General features: G+C 40.3%; 1 protein-coding gene across 6 annotated transcripts in view; it reads left to right on the plus strand.

The window, feature by feature from the left end:
* LOC128684679 (uncharacterized) overlaps positions 1–21,579 on the plus strand; it is a 70,097-nt gene that overhangs the window by 47,897 nt on the left and 621 nt on the right. For 5 of the 6 annotated variants that reach the window (XM_070100015.1, XM_070100005.1, XM_070099994.1 and 2 more), the window contains exons 2-5: positions 9,970–11,430; positions 13,447–13,558; positions 17,211–17,479; positions 20,326–21,579. The exon at positions 20,326–21,579 is cut by the window's right edge and continues 621 nt beyond it. In XM_070100015.1, coding sequence (XP_069956116.1) covers positions 10,234–11,430; positions 13,447–13,558; positions 17,211–17,479; positions 20,326–20,733 — 1,986 coding nt within the window. In that variant the 5' untranslated portion in view covers positions 9,970–10,233 and the 3' untranslated portion in view covers positions 20,734–21,579. Of the gene's footprint in view, positions 1–9,390; positions 9,409–9,969; positions 11,431–13,446; positions 13,559–17,210; positions 17,480–20,325 lie in introns of all 6 variants that reach the window. The other variant, XM_070100003.1, reaches the window with a different exon arrangement.

The following is a 21,579-nucleotide window of genomic DNA, read 5'->3' on the forward strand; positions in this document are numbered from 1 at the left end:
TAAAAACTTCCCTACCTTTACCTAAATACTGTTCACACACACATACACACACACATACATATATACACACACATACATATACACACACACACACATTTATATATACTGTATGTGTGGCTGATAGTCATGACAATGCGGGTTGTGGCAGCAATTACAATATAAATACAAAAATGCGCGTGGAATCAGTCAGTAGTTTGACGACACTAATACGACAAGAACTTCAGTTGACATTGACATGAGAATGTGGGAGATTGACACCAGTTAGTCCACCTTCATCATGGAGGAGGAGCCAAATGTCTATAGTACGTCGAACAAAATAAGCAGACTTTAGGATGTCACTACCGGCCGTCTCTGACTTGGCTACAAGTATCTCTGGGAGGTTGCACCAGCTTTATGTGGACATAAATGTAAACTTTATTAGATAGACTATTGTCAGACCTTGAGTCATTTTGTTCTGGAATGCGATAAAATTAACGAATTCAGAGACATCTCATTCATAAGTGTTCAAGAAATGTCGAAGTGTTTTATCCACATACACACTACTAGCAATTCTGGAGAAATACACTGACTTTGTCGACTGTAAATAACTCATAACCGCTTAAATTTGTTTAAATTCAACTATACCTTCTAAAATATAAGGTAATGTAGATAATTAAAAACCACATATAAGCTACACTAATATTTTTTTGTGACCATATTTGTGTATACATAAATAACTCATTACGATTGCATACAAATTTAAGTATACAAATAGTTCACGATCACCAGGACTTGTTTAGCAATCCCTGGACCCATTATGTGCCTCTGTAATCTTTTGACTATCGCCAACAGGATGGGTATGGGGTGCATAATAAACATATTAAACAAACTAACTAATTACGCGGTGTTCAAGTCAATGTGGTCTTGACAACACTACAAGTGGCTAATTTATTAATATTATAGCCTAGAATAATTTGTGACCCTAGCGAGTTGTAGCGAACCTTCAACTTGGAGTATTAATCTCACAGGGAAGGGTGAATGTGGTTGTGATGGGGTAGAGGGGTATGTTGTAACTGTGATGGGAATGTTTCTGCATCTTTACTGGCTGCTGTGTGATTTTTCCCCTTTCTCTCCTTAAACTAACTTATTGTAGAAACTGATTCAAATTTTGTTTGATCTATCCCCTATCCCTGCTAATCCCTAACTTTACACGCCCCTGCCACGTTCATTCTTGACCTTTGCACATTTCTACTTTAGCAAATCTCTTCTCGCAGCGCTGTGATCCTTACTGTTTTAGCGCAGGATGGCTGAAGGGCGACTACTTCCTACAGACATATAGGATGTGTATTGAATGCCTAATAAAGAAAGCAATTTGGGGTGTATAATAAAGCTATCAAAATATTGCTAGGAAGAGTTCGTTTATATCACCTTATACTTTCTGGGGAGTAGGAGAAGTTTTTGGTTTCTGTGGAAAAAAAGTTAGTGAGTGGTACACAGTGTCTGCATGTGGACTACAGTCGCAGTTTTCCTTATATAACCACGACATCTTCCCACTGATTCACAGATAAGATAAGCGTTGATGCAGATATCTCTTTTTCATTTTCTCTCTCACTCTCAGCACTAATTTTATTATGATTTAAGCCTGTCGACTTAACGTGGGTTATTAAGACAGATTTAGAGAGAGAGAGAGAGGGGGGGGGGAGGGGTCCGGAGATGGGTGGTACGGTTACAGTTATACCATGATTGATTTAATCCTAAAAGTAGGGCTTAAAGTTAACTCATTGTATAAATACTAAGAAATATACACTTCTCGGTGCATGTACAAAGATACATGCCTCTGTGTCCGCCCTGTTACGCTTACCCTGTAACCTTAATGGTTCTACAAAAACGTTAGGAGAAATAGTTTTTATATTTAAAAATATTAAAAATTATTCTTCAGCCCATTTCAAAACCTGACCCCTAGCAATATCGTTATTATAAAGCATAAATAGAATTTTGTTGGACTTCAGTATGACCACTAATAGACTACCTGATTTCGGTATGAAGTTTGACAGGCTACCACTACTTCGGTATGAAGTTTGACAGGCTACCACGACTTCAGTATGAAGTTTAACAGGCTACCACCACCAGTGTGAAGTTGATAGGCTACCACGATTTCACTACGGAGTTTGATAAGCCGCCACGACTTCGGTATGAAGTTTGAGAGACTACCATTTTAGTATGAAGTTTGTTAGCTACTACGACTTCGGTATAACCTTTGATGTTCTACAACGACTTACTGACATAATGAAGGAACACTGCAATAAGCCTATTGTCCCATGCTAGGCAGGTCCAAGTCACACCCACTCATATACCCATCTCACCTATACATATTTGAAAATACTCAGTGATGCTACTCATCTACAACTGTTGCACAGCGCTGTATAGCCCTTGTGGCTTAGCGCTTCTTTATAATAATAATAATAATAATAATAATAATAATAATAATAATAATAATAATAATAATAATAATAATACAACTGTTGCCAAACCGCGACTAGTATAACCTCTGATAGGCTACCACGATTTCAGTACGACCTTTGATATGCTATCATAACTTCAACCTGATTTGATAAGCTACCTCGCAAGAGCTTCACGAAAAAAAGTAGCAGCACACGAGATTGGCAGTTAAATTTTCTCTGGCTCGAAACATGGCTGACTTAATAGGCAACGGAGAGTTTGCATTAATTTCAAGAAATTAGAATGGAGACCAATTAAAAGTGGTAAGCCACAATGTTCACAGTCAATCGAGTCCCTTGTCTACGTAAGTGAGTTCGGCGACACATACACAAAAAAGAGATCACTAAAAAGCTTTATTATAATTAATATAGGTTAACATTGTGGACGGAAAAAGTGGCAGATGCAGTTTAATATAAGGTCCGTATTCTGGGGGAGGAAAATAACAGCGGCCACTATAATTTAATAAATACTATACGAATGCGAAAAACTTAAAAAAAAAATTGTATAGTCGAAATCAAGTTAAGATCTCTTCGGTTAGGTAAATTAACACATGTAACGTTCTGAATGCATTATTTTTTGGCAAAGTTTTGCTCGCAAGGAGCGTTGATTGTCGTCCCCCTCCCCTTCCCCAATCAAGTTAGGAAAACGACGTCCCTCTGTATAACTAAATTAAATCAATAATTAATAACAAAGAGAGTAATTGGTGATTTCAGTGTCCCTAATATAAACTGGAACAATCTATCAATGGGCCAAGAATCTGCCAGACTTGCCATTGTGGTTGAAAACAGCTTTCTAACACAATTTGCTATGTCGGCCACTCGGAGTAAGACTACAGGATCTACCTGAAGTCTACCAGAAGTCTACTTCGGGGGTTACTTTCCCCTCGACCCGGTCCCAGACCAGGACTCCCAGTTGTTAGATTGATCGACTAGCTGTTGGTGCCAGTCGTACACAGTCCAAAGTATGCACCACAGCCCGGTTGATAAGGAACTGACTTGAACTTATGAAGCTCCCTCCTGAAGACAGCCAGGGCTCTTTTTAACCACAGGTTGTTACCCTATTCAGTTATGCGAGGTAGGAGACAAACTATGAAACAGTAACCACAACATTCGATTCAAAATATATACAAACTTTGAGATTCAAAATAATAATGTGGTTCCCAACTATAGAGCAGAAAAATTGATAAGATGCGCCGAGGTATCAGTAATGTAAACTAACAGTCCTTAATATAGATCTAAATAATCTTCAGCAGATAGCCTCTATATGAACATTAAACTCCTCTGCTACCTGTTTTTTCCAGTGTACTTCCATGTACTGTTAGGTGAACACAGCAGGTGTAAGGAAGCTTTTTCAAAAGTCTCGCCCAGACCGAGACATGAACCCGGGACCTTTCAGTTGTGAGCCAGACACTCTTAACCTAAGTTATTACTGTGATCACCTTATGGAAGGGCGCCCCTCGACACGCTGCGAGAATTACTAGGTCACGTTGATAGTATGATGATTTGTCCTCTTTATTAGAGAGCATTTTGTTTCTTTTAACAAAATTGGATACGTCAGCAATTTGCTGCTACCCTATTCTGTATGACAATTACACAGTGGGAACAAAAGTCAGCTATGTTTCCTAGTCATATTCCACCATGCAGGATGTGGCTCATATAAGGTGTTGAAATGTCAACCTCAGCTGCCAGACTTCACTGGGGCAAGGAGGATATCGTCAAGCATTTCAGCAAGGGTTTATCAGCTACTGAACTACGGTAGGTTCAAAGGTTTCCTTCAGCATAGCTGGAGTTACTATCACTTGGGAAGTGCCGTCTCTCAGGATACCCTATCCCTTGAACATGAGAAATGGAATTTGTGGGAAGATATTTACATCATCTCACAGCCGGGGCAAAAGAAATTATACATAGGCAGAGGTGTAGGAAGAGAAAGGTGGACGTCAAAAGATATCCAACCACACACATATACCTGTATGCACATATTCATACATATATACGTATATGGATATATATATATATATATATATATATATATATATATATATATATATATATATATATATATATATATATATATATATATATTCAACAAGTCGGCCGTCTCCCACCGAGGCAGGGTGACCCAAAAAAGAAAGAAAATCCCCAAAAAGAAAATACTTTCATCATTCAACACTTTCACCACACTCGCACATTATCACTGTTTTTGCAGAGGTGCTCAGAATACAACAGTCTAGAAGCATACACATATAAAGTTACACATGTCCCTCCAACCTGCCAATATCCCAAACCCCTCCTTTAATATATATATAGGGAAGTACCACCTATAGATGGACTGGGGACCCTCTGTCGTGGGGGTTCGTAGGAGATATGAAGGTTGGAGATAAACACACTTGTTGGATGGTAACACTATATTGCAGTGTGTGTAAGAGGGAGGCCCAGCCTGCCTGTAACTGCTTGGTAGGTCTGACGGGAACTGAAAGAGATCCCAGGCGCGAAGGGCTCACAACAGCGTCACGTGACGTCACACATGCTAGTCACTAGGCCTAGCAAGGGATCGTGTATGTAAAACATATGGATGGTGCAAACTATGATACTCAGATAAGCTATACAACACATGTAGGGGATCAGCAACTATGCTGACACCTCATCCTCAGAGAAGACAATAAACGTACCTCAGAGAAAACTCAAGGTTCTCCCCGGAGCTTCATAAGTTCAAGTCAGGGAGCTTCATAAGTTCAGGTCAGTTCCTTATCAACCGGGCTGTGGTGCATACTTTGGACTGTGTACGACTGGCACCAACAGCTAGTCGATAAATCTAACAACTGGGAGGCCTGGTCTGGGACCGGGTCGAGGGGAAAGTAACTCCCGAAATAGACTTGTGGTAGACTTCAGGTAGATCCTGTAGTCTTACTCCGAGTGGCCGGCATAGCAAATTGTGTTAGAAAGCTGTTTTCAACCACAATGGCCAGTCTGGCAGCTTCTTGGCCCACTGATAGTTGTTCCAGTTTATATTAGGGACACTGAAATCACCAATTACTCTTTGTTATTAATTATTGCTTTAATTTAGTTATACAGAGGGACGTCGTTTTCCTGACTTGATTGGGGAAGGGGAGGGGGACGACATTCAACGCTCCTTGCGAGCAAAACTTCGCCAAAAAATAATGCATTCAGAACGTTACACATAATAACATAACATAATTACATATAATATACATGTATATATATATATATATATATATATATATATATATATATATATATATATATTATATATATATATATATATATTATATATATATATGTCGTGCCGAATAGGCAGAACTTGCGATCTTGGCTTAAATAGCAACACTCATCTTGCCATATAGGGCAAGTGAAAATTTGTGTATGCAATAATTTCGCCAAAATCATTCTGAACCTAACGAAAAAAATATATTTCACTGTGTTTGTTTAGTATTAAATTATTGTAAACAAATCTAAAATATATTTAGTTGGGTTAGGCTAAAATAAATTGTTCTTGTTATAATAAGGTTAGGTAAGTTTTCTAAGTTCCTTTTGGTGCAAAATTATAAATTTTACATCAACATTAATGAAAAAATATATCTTTAAACGTATAAGAGAAAATTTTAGAAAGGACTTAATTTTAAATGAGTTCTTGCTAATTGACCAGTTTTACATATTCGGCACGACATATATATATATATATATATATATATATATATATATATATATATATATATATACACACACATTAGTAGCTAACAATTCAGAATTATTATAAGCCTGAGATCATATAGTGGTACTGTTATTTTTTATATTTTGTATATGGTATATATAAAAAATTCATCACAGCAGTGGTCTGCTACTCTGTCCTATATGGTAGTTACACATTATAATCATAAACCTGTAATTTTTTAAACAAATGAACGTGATAAAAGCCATATAGCATGTACTAATAGGATATTCAATTTTCTTGTATTCATAGTAACTCTTAATGAGAATCTACTCTTTAAAGCAGCAGTGCAAGAAACCATTGCGTCGCATATAGGTATTTCGCTGCCTAGTGAGCACCATGCTTCTGCTGATGGATCAGGTCGGTAGATTACAGGCCCAAATGTATCAGCCTACAAAAAGTGCAAAGGTAACAAGTTTATTGAGTCTAGTAGCATCGCTACACAATGCTCACTTGGGAGACAAACTTATGACGTTTCGATCCGACCTGAATCATTAACAAGTTACTTGTTAATGATCCAAATCGTACCGAAACGTCGTAAGTTTGTCTCCTAAGTGCAGGTTATTTGTGTATTGTTCCAGTCACTATATTGTGACTTTTTATTCTTTACTAGTAAGCATCAGACTGAATAACTGGGTCAATTCAACGCTAACATAACTAGCTACGCCGAAGGCATCTTCGAGGGAAAGCAGGGGGGAGTCTGCTGGTGAAGGATTCTTTGATTCATGGAACCGTAACTTTCCCTTCCTGGTTTAAAGCCTGATTACCTCTCATTACCCAGGCTCTTATGACTAACGGCTAAGCGTTTTCCAATTAATATAATATCAGAGAGTACGCTAATCTTACTCCTATCATTTTTCAACGTTCTTGCTGTATCTGCACTTCCCTCCTTCCTCTGTCTGAAATTAATTTAATAGCTCTCTTAGCGAACATGATAATCCTGTGGTGGGTAGGTAAAATATTGAAAATGACATGATAGTAAATGGTCTAGAGTCTAGAGACTTGACTAAGGAATAGTTAAAAGAACTATTGATTGGATCACTTTATTAAAGATATAATAGCAATCTTTAATGATAATTTCGTAAATATTTGGATTTTTTCTGTAACTTTGTAAGCCTTAAATATATTCGTATGTAAAACAAATTAATTACAAATGCGGATATATTCATCCTGTGGGTATTAGTCAGCAGGTTACAGAAGCATCAATAAGCCAAGGACTGAGCCAACACTGTTTTGTTGATTAATTATGAAGGTTATTATTGTAAAATTTGGTTTAGTTCGGCACTGTATGGTTCATATAGTTTTCGCACACACATCTTAAAATATCTTCCCCTATTTTCATTAAGTAAAATTTGAGCATTTTTCGAAAAAAAAATATCTTGGATAAAATTTTGAACATTTTAGAGGAAGTCGTCTTAAAAAATTTTATTTTTCATATTCAAGATCATAACGATTCATTGTGTGAGCATTTCTGCTGACAAAATCTACATTAAGTTAGATGTACATCTGGGGGATCGGGCATAGCTCCACGACACGGGTTAAACGTTGGATACGTTTCCTGACACCTGCTGCCTCAGTATTGTGTGTCGCATCCTGGGGGACAAAATTTTAGGACCTCAGTGGAAATAAGACTGACAATCCCGATGACGCATTGGCTTTATTGGGTTATCCTGAGTGACAAATCCTCCGGGTTAAAAATGCAACAAAATCTTATCTTATCTTACATCAGCTAATGGTGTGAATGAATCCTTAACAAGGTATTTGTAATCTAACCAAAGCCGGGCGGTAGTGACACGGACGAGTCACAAACATGTAGCAAGTTTTGCGTGATAAAATTATGATACAGTTGCTGGTGCCAGTGTAATTTTGTCTCCGAGGAAGAATAGTTGGCGTTTTTTCTGTATTATTGTCGTCAGACTGCCAGTAGACAGTCTAAAGTTATAATGAACTCGCTCCGTGGGAACGCATGACCCTTGCAATTTATTAGTTATTATCATGTTTGAAGGTCAATCAGGTGTGACGAACCACGAGAGTAAAACCTTTTAATGCAGATTCTGTATACTTTAATGCGTATTTTATATTCTTTAATGTAGATTCTATATACTTTAATTCAGATTTTATATTCTTTAATGCAGATTCTATATTCTTTAATACAGATTTTGTATTCTTTAATGCAGATTTTATATTCTTTAATGCATATTTTATATTCTTTAATGTAGGTTCTATATACTTTAATTCAGATTCTATATTCTTTAATGTAGATTTTATATTCTTTAATGCAGATTCTACATTCTTTAATGCAGATTTTGTATTCTTTAATGCAGATTCTATATTTAATGCAGATTCTATATTTAATGCGGATTCTATATTCTTTAATGCAGATTCTATATACTTTAATGCAGATTCTATATTCTTTAATGCAGATTCTATATTCTTTAATGCAGATTCTATATCCTTTAATGCAGATTCTATATTCTTTAATGCAGATTCTATATTCTTTAATGCAGATTCTATATTCTTTAATGCAGATTCTATATCCATTAATGCAGATTCTATATTCTTTAATGCAAATTCTATATTCTTTAATGCAGATTCTATATACTTTAATGCAGATTCTATATTCTTTAATGCAGATTCTATATCCTTTAAGGGCTCTGGTGGCCTGGTGGCTAACGCTCTCGCTTCACACAGCGAGGGCCTGGGTTCGATTCCCAGCCAGAGTAGAAACGTTGGACGTGTTTCTTTCCACCTGTTGTCTATGTTCCCCATCAGTAAAATGGGTACCTGGGTGTTAGTCGACTGGTGTGGGTCGCATCCCGGGACACTGACCTAATTTGCCCGAAATGTAGAGCATAACAAGGGAGTTTCTATATAGTAGTATGTCATTGTTGTCAGCTAGGACTGTATACCTTGTACATGTACTTGTAGTAAATAAAGATATTATTATTATTATATTATTATTATTATTTAATGCAGACTCTATATTCTTTAATGCAGATTCTATATACTTTAATGCAGATTCTATATTCTTTAATGCAGATTCTATATCCTTTAATGCAGATTCTATATTCTTTAATGCAGATTCTGTATATTTAATGCAGACTATATTCTTTAATGCAGATTCTATATACTTTAATGCAGATTCTATATCCTTTAATGCAGATTCTTTATATTTCTCTTTAACAGCGGTTGATGCAAAGAAATGTACACAAATTTAAAATATCATGGCTGTTTGGCTCTCGTTGGCCTAGAACTTTTTATGAATGAACTGAAATAAAATGTTGATCACTGGGATGATTTGCAAGACTAAACTCTAGAACCTTGATCAGTGTTTATAATACTTTGAGAAGACTGACTCTTCAGGTGACTTGATGCCGGTAAAGGGTTCTTAATTCAGAGAATTGGAGCTATCCTCCCTTTCCTAGGATCGAATCTGATTGTCTCCTATTCACCAAGGCACTGTATGACCCACATGGGTTTAGCAGTGTCTAAAAATAGGCAATTATTCACTTAATATATATTAATTAAAAGTTAATTTGATGGATACAAGTGTAAGCGAGGTCGTAGATGATAGTGACTCACATTCTCTAACACTGATAGAGATAAGAGCGAGAGAGAGAGAGAGGGTGATGCATGTTATGAAATTTTGTTGTTAATTATTAGGTGGTTTTTTGAAGAGATGAAAATTATTTTAGGTGTTTATAAATCACATGTGTGCTACCGTTTGATGCGACGGTTTAAGATTATGTTGTGGATAATTTACAGGACAATCAGAGGCTGCAATATAAACGGGTGATTGCAGATAATAGCGGGCGAGGACTCTCGTAAAATGATTATACTTGTAGAGACGATGCTCAAAGACAAGTAAATGAAAAGAGCAGAGAAAATGGGAGATGCTCTGTATGACTTAGCCTGGGTGAGTCAGGAGTGAGAGAGGGAGTGTCATGGAGGGAGGGAGAGGGTGGCACTACACACGACACCCAGGATTTCTCCACCTACAGTCAAGCAGGCACCAACCCTCCTGCAGTCATGCCTCCTTTTCCGCTGTGTTCGCGGGTGTGGGCGTGGCTTCTAGGTGCAGCCCTGCTGCAGGTGGCTTACAGTGAGGTAATCCCGCCCACAACTGCTCACGCTACTACCCCCTCCAACATTACCAAGATCCTCGACGACTCTAATACAGTAGCAGATGACTCCGCTAGCGACACCACTACTATGTTAATATTGACGACGGGCACGGAGTCACCGCGGCTGGTGACCATGAAGCCGCCGCCGCTCCAGAGGTCAACTGAATCGCCGCGGCTTAAGGTGTCCACTAGGCCGTCGCGACTCGAAGTATCCACGGAGAGGAACGTGACACAGGTGAACATCATCTGTCCCTCAGGTCCGCGTCTGTTTCCTGGGATCCCTGGGTCCCAGGGCCATGTCACCACTCCCGACGCCAACGACGCTGATGCCTATGCCACCACGACCCTGGTTACACCGGCGGTGTCTGGCAGAGGCGTGGAGGTGGACCTGAGCCAGCTGGAGTGTGGTGGCGGTAACCAGCTGGTTGTGGACGTTGAGGGATGCGGTCATGTGGGCGTGGGCGGAGGGGTGCCAGAGTGGGCGGAGGGCCTGACCTTGGCCATCAAGGGGTCACTGGTGTTGAAGCCAGGGTGGTGGGGGGAAACACTCACTCTGAGGGAGATGTGGATGCGTGTGGCCAGCGGTGTGGACGGGGAGGAGGAGGGCGGCCTGTGTGAGACTCTCCCACCCTCACTGGAGATGCTGGATATCTCACACACGCCTATGGAGACGCTGACTCTGAAGGCTTCCTGTGCTCCGCCCGCCCTACAACGCCTGGAGGCATCCCATGCCGCCCTACTTCGCTTGGCGCTGTGCGCGCCTTCCCTTGTCACCCTCCACGTCTCTGGCAACGAAGTGGGCGGTGGGATGCAGTGGGCGGCTTGTGATGGCGGAGTCGCCAGCGTGGAATATCTACAGGCCAATGGCAACCAACTAACAGCAGCCTCCACTTGCGGCTGGGGCAGCCTCCGTAACCTCGACCTTCGCCACAACTTGTTGGCAGGCCTCGACCTGGCCTCCTGCCCGCCTGCTAACCTCACACACCTCACCGCCGCCCATAACTACCTGGCAACACCGCCCACGCTACCGCCCGCTCTGCTTCAACTAGACCTCAGTCATAATCTACTCACTACATTCCCCATCCTCACACACGCCCTCATGGTAGGTTGTTACCACCCTTGTTGTTCTCTTCAAGGGAAGGAAGGGGGGGGGAGTAAATGACCTTGATGCTGGAATTGGAGCAATCCACCCCATCCTTGGATAAAGCCTAATTATGTTCCTTTCCCAAGCCGCTGTACAACAACCACGTGTTTACCACTTCCCCGTTATTATAATAATGCTGTTTACTAGCTTCTTTTTTCCAAATGTAACTGACTCGTAGTACTTGATATTGTTGTTTATTCTACCTTAAATATTCACAATTAATCACCACTGATTAATTGTGAATATTATTAATAATAATAATAATCTGTAATGATCTTGAGCTTAATGCAACCATTGTGGAATATTTAAGAATATAAGGCATAATACCACGGGAAGCGCCAACCCCGTAGGGGTATTGCAAAACCTGGGGTATGTCGGGTACAGCTTGATCAAGAGCCCTTCACTAGCATCAAGACATTCCCCTTGAAAGGACAGTGCTTGGAACAGTTCACAACTAATCTATAAATTATAAATTTTGAAGGAAAACTTTTTGATACAGGTCCAACATGGATTTAAATGTTATTTTAATTTCTAATTTGAAGAAATTGAAGGGTTTAGCGTTCTCCCTTAATGTAATAATAATAATAAAAGTATAAAATAAAAATAGTTGTGTATTGTAAAATCTTTAACAAATGCAACTTATATATGAAAGAAGCCTTCTTTTGATAATTGAATGTTGGTCGACCAATATTTAACAATAGCTATGATTTTTTACGAATTTGTTTTGTAACTATTCTTAATAATTTGTGTGTGGTTTTCCTTGCTTTTTTTTATTAATACATTTTTTAGGAAATGTTCTGAATATATTTTTAAAAAGTGTTTTGACCACGCCAGGTGAGTCAAGAGATTCAAGTCTTGCACCGTTGGGTCAGGCCAATGACTGGATGGGAGACCGTAGGTGCAGCCTCGCGCTTGTATAGTAACCAGAGAGTAGTCTGATTTAATAATAATGGTCATGTAAACGTAAGCGGGGCTTGCTAATGACGTAATTTACTTGATATCCGTATCTTGGCGTTTTAAAATTAACCGAGCCAGAAACTTCGACATATTGAAGCACCGTGTGTTTTGAAACCGGTTTGAAGGACAGAACAGAGGCCACTGGTATCAACTTTGATATACAGTACAACTAGGACGCTGTCATAAGATAATTAGTTATTGGTAACACTACTATGGCAACATATTAGGTAAATGAACACATATGCAACTACAGACATTTACTGCGACTACCTTTCGTTTATCAAGAACTGTGCCAAGCCATGCACTGTACCGTTGGTATTGACAAAGTTACCATCCTGCGTCAACTATTTTAAAGCCCAAGACTGTCTAAGGCATACTGCTTCCCTTCCTTCCCAGGATGAGTCCCACATCAGTCAGCTAGCACTTAAGTTTAAGAAATGACACATTTGCAGAACAAGCTTTTATGTTGAACATTTTGTCCTAAAAAGAAAAAAAAAACATGAATACGAGACTGTAATTTGGGATTTCGTGGTTGCAAGAGATGAAGAAGACGAGAAGACATCCATACGTATTAACTGAGAATAACCTAACAAAGTGAGGTAGCATGTCTTATTCGTATTAGTCATCTTCTAGAACCCGATCCATAAGTCTACAATAGTCAACTACCACATAGGTATTTATTGCTGGGGGGAACGGGCAACACATGTAAGGAGACTTGCCATACATACATCTCTCCTCCCCCTAATAATCGAACCCGGTTCCTTTTGATTGTACACGCTAAGGTTAGGAATGCTTGTATTAACACAGATTTTTTCAGGACTGTAAGATGTTCTTTAATGACACCTCTCTTCTCGTTCTGGATTGCTGCTTGGCTGTCGTGTTTTGTGGCTATCGTAACTACTGTGGTGGCTGTCTTGACTACTGTATTGTGGCTGTCGTGACTACTGCGTTGTGCTGCCGTGACTACTGTGATGGATACCGTAAATGTTGTGTGGTTGGATGACATTCTTCTCTCAGGAAGTGGACTTGTCACACAATAAAGTAGTTGAGGTGGGCAAGTCAACGTTTAAGCGGGCACGCAAGTTACTCCACCTCAATTTGGCGTTCAACCGCCTCACTCAGCTCCACGGTGAGTCCACTAAATATTTATGTACTTAATGTGTAAATTATCTTCACTTAGCACCACTTTATGTATACTGAAAAAACACGGAGGCAGTTGTATTTCAAGATTATATCCCCAAAAAATATTTCTCCCTTTAAGATATGGTGAGGATCAGGTTAGAGTTTGTAGGAGAGAGGGAGATTATTTTCAGTAAAAGTAGACCTTAGACAGGGATATGTGTTGTCACCATGGTTGTTCAATTTATTTATAGATAAGGTTGAAAGAGACGTGAATGCTCGGGTGTTGGCAAGAGGCGTGGGATTAAAAGAAAAAGAATCTGACACAGAGTGGGAGTTGTTGCAGTTGCTTTTTGCTGATGGCACTGTGCATTTGGGAGATTCTGAAGAGATGTTGCAGAGGTTGGTCTATGAAAGACGAGGTGAATCATAGAATTGATAGGGGGATAAAGGTGAGTGGTGCACTGAGGAGTCTGTGGAGACAAAGAACGTTATCTATGGAAGAAAAGGGGGAATGTATGAGAGTATAGTTATACCAGTGCTCTTATATGGGTGTAAACCATGGGTAGTGAATGTTGCAACAATGAGAAGGCAGGAGGCAGTGGAGATGTCGTGTCTGAGGGCAATGTGCAGTGTGAATATAATGCAGATAATCCGTAGTTTGGAAATTAGGAGGTGCGGGGTTACTAAAGCGCTGAGAAGGGGTCGTTGAGGTGGTTCAGACATTTAGAGAGGAAGGAACGAAATGGAATGACTTGGAGAGCGTATAAATCTGTAGTGGAAGGAAGGTTGGGTAGGGGTCGGCCTAGGAAAGGAGGTTTTGTGTGCGAAGGGCTTTGACTTTCAGCAAGCATGCGTGAGCGTGTTAGGAGCAAGTGAAGACAAATGGTTTTTAGGACTGGACGTGCTGTTGGAGTGTAAGGTAACATTTATGAAGGGATTCAGGGAAACTGGCAGGCCGGACTTGAGTCCTGGAGGTGGGAAGTACAGTGCCTGCACTCTGAAGGAGGGGTGTTGAAAAGTTCCAGTTTTATAACTGTAGTGTAAGCTTGCCTTAGGCAAGACAATGATGGAGTTAATGGTGATGAAAGTGTTTCTTCTTTTCCGGGTCACCCTGCCTTGGTGGGAAACGGCCGATCTGTTAATAAAATAATAAAATAAAATGTTAATGAATGCATAGAACACGAGACGAAAAGTCTCATGACTACATGCACGAGACGAAAAGTCTCGTGACTACATGCACGAGACGAAAAGTCTCGTGACTACATGCACGAGACGAAAAGTCTCATGACTACATGCACGAGACGAAAAGTCTCATGACTACATGCACGAGACGAAAAGTCTCATGACTACATGCACGAGACGAAAAGTCTCGTGACTGCATACAGGAGACGAAAAGTCTCATGACTACATGCACGAGACGAAAAGTCTCATGACTACATGCACGAGACGAAAAGTCTCATGACTACATGCACGAGACGAAAAGTCTCATGACTACATGCACGAGACGAAAAGTCTCATGACTACATGCACGAGACGAAAAGTCTCATGACTACATGCACGAGACGAAAAGTCTCGTGACTACATGCACGAGACGAAAAGTCTCGTGACTACATGCACGAGACGAAGTCTCGTGACTGCATACAGGAAACGAAAAGTCTCATGACTACATGCACGAGACGAAAAGTCTCGTGACTACATGCACGAGACGAAAAGTCTCATGACTACATGCACGAGACGAAAAGTCTCGTGACTACACATGCACGAGACGAAAAGTCTCGTGACTACATGCACGAGACGAAAAGTCTCGTGACTACATGCACGAGACGAAAAGTCTCATGACTACATGCACGAGACGAAAAGTCTCGTGACTACATGCACGAGACGAAAAGTCTCGTGACTACATGCACGAGACGAAAAGTCTCGTGACTACATGCACGAGACAAAAAGTCTCATGACTACATGCACGAGACGAAAAGTCTCATGACTACATGCACGAGACGAAAAGTCTCATGACTACATGCACGAGACGAAAAGTCTCGTGACTACATGCACGAGACGAAAAGTCTCATGACTACATGCACGAGACGAGAAGTCTCATGACTACATGCACGAGACGAAAAGTCTCGTGACTGCATACACGAGACGAAAAGTCTCATGACTACATGCACGAGACGAAGTCTCGTGACTGCATACAGGAGACGAAAAGTCTCATGACTACATGCACGAGACGAAAAGTCTCGTGACTACATGCACGAGACGAAAAGTCTCATGACTACATGCACGAGACGAAAAGTCGTGACTGCATACAGGAGACGAAAAGTCTCATGACTACATGCACGAGACGAAAAGTCTCATGACTACATGCACGAGACGAAAAGTCTCGTGACTACATGCACGAGACGAAAAGTCTCATGACTACATGCACGAGACGAGAAGTCTCGTGACTGCATACACGAGACGAAAAGTCTCATGACTACATGCACGAGACGAAAAGTCTCATGACTACATGCACGAGACGAAAAGTCTCATGACTACATGCACGAGACGAAAAGTCTCATGACTACGTGCACGAGACGAAAAGTCTCGTGACTACATGCACGAGACGAAAAGTCTCATGACTACATGCACGAGACGAAAAGTCGTGACTGCATACACGAGACGAAAAGTCTCGTGTATTTACATAAGTCACATTTTTAAAATGGCAATGGTTTGTGTACTGCCAGTAGAAGCAGAAAACGAATTAAAAAATCAGTATATGCAATAAATATTATATTCATGGGAGGTGCGATAAACTCGTAAGGCTCATACCTCTCCTGGGGAATGAGAAACATTTAGGTTCAATCTAAGGAAGAGGAGGGCAGTTCCAATTCTTCGGATGACAAGCACCTCACTGACGTCAAGGAACCTACTTCCCTTGAGGAGATATGCAGTGGAGAAATACATAAATTCCAGGCAGAATCAGATGACATTTAAAATAATAAAGGCAAGGAATGGTTTGGTATCAGAACAAATGTATGATACACACTAGTAGTTCTATATTCTTCTGACAAAACTCCTTCAGAGACAAGGGAAGAGCTCATGACAGCATCGAGAGACGGCTAATCAATATGAACATACACACAGGCCAAATAAGAGGCTCCAATCAATACCAACATGTGCTAACTTTAGGGTGTGTCTTGAGATCATTTAATCAATACTGACACACTAGGAGGCTGTAATGAAATTTCTGTACTTTAAATATATTTGTTATAAGATGAATGCCAAACTTGTGTGATCCCACCTATTACTTTATCGTTAACATGAAAGTTGTATTAGATAAACAATAGATTTTAGAAATAAGATGGTAAGATGACTCATGAAATCTTAATAACACGATCGATTTGTAGTATTAGTAGATCTTCAATTTAACTTTAATTTACGTAGATATATAATAAAAAATAAGTGTTTGCAGTAAATTTGTATACAACCTGGAGTCTACCTGGAGGGTATTCCGGGGATCAACGCCCCCGCGGCCCGGTCCACGACCAGGCCTCCCTATGGATCAGGGCCTGATCAACCAGGCTTATCAACGGCTTATTTACTATTTAAGTAGAAAACTCAGTGAATCTTTAGATTTAGATTTCAGTCTTAAAAATTTGCTAAAACCAACATTTACTCAGAGCGTGACTTTGTTGGGCTACGGACGTTGAGGACGCTAGACGTGAGCCACAACCGCCTGTTGCACATTGCGCCGGCCACCTTCAATCATCTGCACAACCTGCGGCGTCTGCACCTGCACAAGAACCGCTTAGTGGACTTGGACGCCCGTGACCTGGCCACTCTGAAGGTGCACACACACGTCACTGTACATGACAACCCATGGGCGTGTTCCTGCCAACTCTTAGCAGACCTCAGCAACCTTCAGGCCTGCCCCACGTGTCAGCAAGAGGTGAGCTATACGTAAGAACAGTCTATTTCCAGGTACACATCTGTACCCAGGTACATGCGCTCTACTCATTTATCTACACTACACATGAAATATAAGGAGCTTTGTAGTAAACTTGGTGCCTCATGCTAAAAACAGGTTGCTCCATTACTCTTGGTATAAGGATCTTGGGCCACGATCTTGGCAACACTCCCTTCTTTCTTGGATTAGGCTTCAAGTCTATACGTTACACAAGAGTCAGTAATACTGCATATCACCTGTACACTACTAATAGTCAAAGATACTTTATTGCCTAAAATAGGAATCAGTCTGGATGTGCGTACATTGAGAGATGCACACACCTCTTGTGGCTCTGTTGATAGCGCACTCAGCTCGCATACCGAGTGCTCAAGGTTCCATCCCTCGCTGTTGTGGGTCGCATCCTGGGGGATAAGGTAAAGGACCGCAGTGGAAATAAGACAGTCCCCGATGACGCACTGACTTTATTGGGTTATCCTGGGTAGCTAACCATCCGAGTTAAAAGTCCGAACAAAATCTCACCTTGTCTTATCTTAACTCCTGCCTATCTTTCACATTCATAAAAATGTAGAACTTGTCTCAGCGATGCTACGTGGCAGTTTGTTCCATTCATTTACAGTTCTATTGGCAAACCTGTTGGATCTTTCCTCTTTTTCAAAGGTGTCCTCCCCTCAAGAGAGGTTTCTTGACGCTGGTGAGGGGCTCTTGATCTAGGGAATTGAATCTGTGCTCCGGTTCCCTGAATTGAGCCTGAATACCTTCCATCCCCCCCACATGCGCTGTATAATCCTACGAGTTTAGCGCTCCCCCATAATTATAATAATATAATAATTCAAAGGTGTCTTGATGTTGGTGAAGGTCTCCAAGGAATTGGAGCTTCTCACCGTTTCCTTGGCTCAAACCTGAGGGTTCAGCGCTTCTTTATGATTTATAGTAATAAAAACAACTTCAATCCCTCGTTTTGAATTATCTAGGTTAGATATATACATTATTTTTATCTTCCATTTATCTATCAGTTACACATTTTAGTCATATTCATCCCCAATTCTAATAATTTCAAGACTGTACCTATGCAATACGCTGTATCAATGCCGTGCATTTTAGGCAGAACCTGAGATCTTAATTTTTAAAGCAACAATCTTTTTACCAAACAAGCGGTTTGTAAATTCATTGTTACAATAAATCCGCGAAAATCAACCTGAATATGACGATATTAATATATTTCATTGATTTTAAAGGATACTAACTAAATTCATTTGACTTACGTCGGACAGAATTAAGCTAAAATAAATTACTGGAGAGTGGTTTTTCTGATTGGTTTCAGGTTATAACTACTTGGCTGGCTTGGTTATGATAAAGCTTGTCGCTGACATTGAGCTGTGTAAATTTAAATTTGTAAATTATATTAAATTGTTTTTCAAGGTTAGGTGAAATTGCTAGGTTAGTCTTGTGCAAAATTACAAAAGTTATGCCATGTTAAATCACAAATGTATTTTTCAACGCATTAAACTATTTAGGCTTGCCAGGCGGACTCGGGCAAAAATCCACGAAACGCTAAATGCAAGTAATCATTTAACTTCCAGGTACCCATACTGTTGTACTACCAATGCACTAGGACTAGATCACTGATATCAAATAAATATTGAAGGTTCAGAGGTGGCGGCCATGGGCTGGAACTCAACCCACATATGCTAACGTCTATAGATAATTACACATACGGGAAACTTGCTTCCCTATTTTATTACTAAGTCTTTGGTATTGTACAATTTGGCTTAAGTCCATTTGTTATTCAGTTTAATTAGACTTTTATTAGAATTCTGTACGAGTTAGGGTCTTTGTTTATCCTACAACTTGACCTTGGCTTTTGTTCATTAGGACTTAAGTACTCTGTTCATCTTCATTATGACTTATAACTTTATTACCCTTCACTGTGGTATAGATGGTCATTGTTGTCTCTCATGTGACATACTTGTGCTGACTTGCAGCTTAATTACCAGGACACAACCCATAGGTCTCAGGTTCGTCTTGAGCCAGGCGAGACAATAAGCCTCTTTATACCTGTTACCTCTGTTCACCTAAGAATAAATAGATACCTGGGTGCTAGTCGACTTGTGGGTTGCATTCTGGGCAAGAGTAGCGAATGTAAATGTGAAAAATCTTCAGCCTAGTGGGAGGATTCAAAACTAACTTGCAGGAACACTGGTGTATGAATAGTCGTAGTGGTTAATGGTGTGTTAGGTAAAAAGTAGCTGCATAATACAGTGTATCTAATGATTGGTCATTGATTTAAAAAATGTTGATTTAGTATTTGTAACTTAGGGTTTTGTTTGTTATCCTTGAGTGTAATAAAGACACGGAACGTTTTGCTCACTGGGAGCGTTGTCAGTTGTACTGATCAAGCTCCCTGTGAACGAAACGTTATAATATTATAGTGTTGTACAAGTGTCCATTACATTCTGTCAGTATACTTATATGAGGTTCATGGTATGTTTTTTTTTTTTTTTTAGAGTTCATCTTAGATTCTTGTCTGAGATGTGCTGACGGGCGAAAATTAATATAACAGGTCTTTAATTGATGCCCGTCAGCATAACTCAGATCTGTTCGCTTCCATTTAATGCCGCTTTGGTATCTCCTTTTTATTTATAATAATTTATATGAAATGTCAGTGACACTGTATAAAAAGGTATATACACAAAGACCTGTGTATATACACAATGAGTTTAATTCTTATTGTATAGTTTTAAATATTTTTGATAATGTACAAGTTAGTTAAGCCTTAATGACCCACGTGAGTCTCGGGGTGTGACTTACAGTTTGTTATGTGACCACAGAGTGTGGCGCTGGAGTGCAGAGAGCGTGGGACATGGACACCAGCCAAGACCCTCCTTCACTCGTGTCTCCAGGCGGTGCAGGAGGTGACGCAGTGGCATGGTGACGACAAATCCGACGAGGATTTATCCGAAGAGGAGCCCGAGACGCTGGCAGGGGGTGGTAAGGGCAACCCCAAGGTGGTGATGGTTGTGCCGGGGTTGGTGGTACTGCTGCTGGTGGCCATCACAGCACTGCTGAGCTATAGGCTCTATCATCGTCATCGACACGCTATCACGTCCAGGCTGGCGCCTTTCTGCGGTTTCTGTGGCCACTGCGCTCCCAACTCCATTAACAACAACCATCACAACCACCAGCGAGATCAACTCTCACAAATAGGCAATGATTCGGATACAGAGACCGAGTTGTGATGCAGATGCACAGATTGCTATTTTTTTTTTTTACTGGATAGTATTCCTAGTGCGAAGGAAAGTCAGGTATCATCATTAGAGCCTTGTCCTTGGTCCCATTGTGTGTCTGTAATCTTATGACTACCTGGAGTTTACCTGCAGAGAGTTCCGGGGGTCAACGCCCCCGCGGCCTGGTCTGTGACCAGGCCTCATACCACATGATGGTATGGAATTACTGCCGACAAGACAGAAACTGGATGACTACCACACACATGATAGATATGGAATTATTGTCCATGTGATGGTAATGGGATGACTACAAGCCACGTGATGGGTGTGGGATGACTACAAACCAAGTGATGGGTGTGGGATGACTACAAACCACGTGATGGGTGTGGGATGACTACAAACCAAGTGATGGGTGTGGGATGACTACAAACCAAGTGATGGGTGTGGGATGACTACAAACCACGTGATGGGTGTGGGATGATTACAAACCACATAATGGGTATGGAGTGCATAATAAAAGTAACCAAAATAAATTACAAAAATTGAGTTATGATTCGAATATTGAGACGTGGTTAAGTGATTCAAATACTGAGACGTGGGTTATGATTCAGGTATGGACATCAAACTGTGATTTATAGACAGATTGTGATTAGGCCAAAGAAGTATAAATATGTGGAGGAATGATAAGAGATGTCACAGATTTTTCGTATTTTTTTATTATACGTATACGAAAAATTAATATATCTGCAGAGATATTTACAAAAAGATATCCGTGGTCATATCACTGACTATTCATTCATACATATTAATAACCTCATGTTCCTGAAAAATTAAAACTAGTGACGTATGTGAAAATTA

This window comes from Cherax quadricarinatus, chromosome 5, assembly GCF_038502225.1.
Source record: "Cherax quadricarinatus isolate ZL_2023a chromosome 5, ASM3850222v1, whole genome shotgun sequence".
NCBI lineage: Eukaryota > Metazoa > Arthropoda > Malacostraca > Decapoda > Parastacidae > Cherax > Cherax quadricarinatus.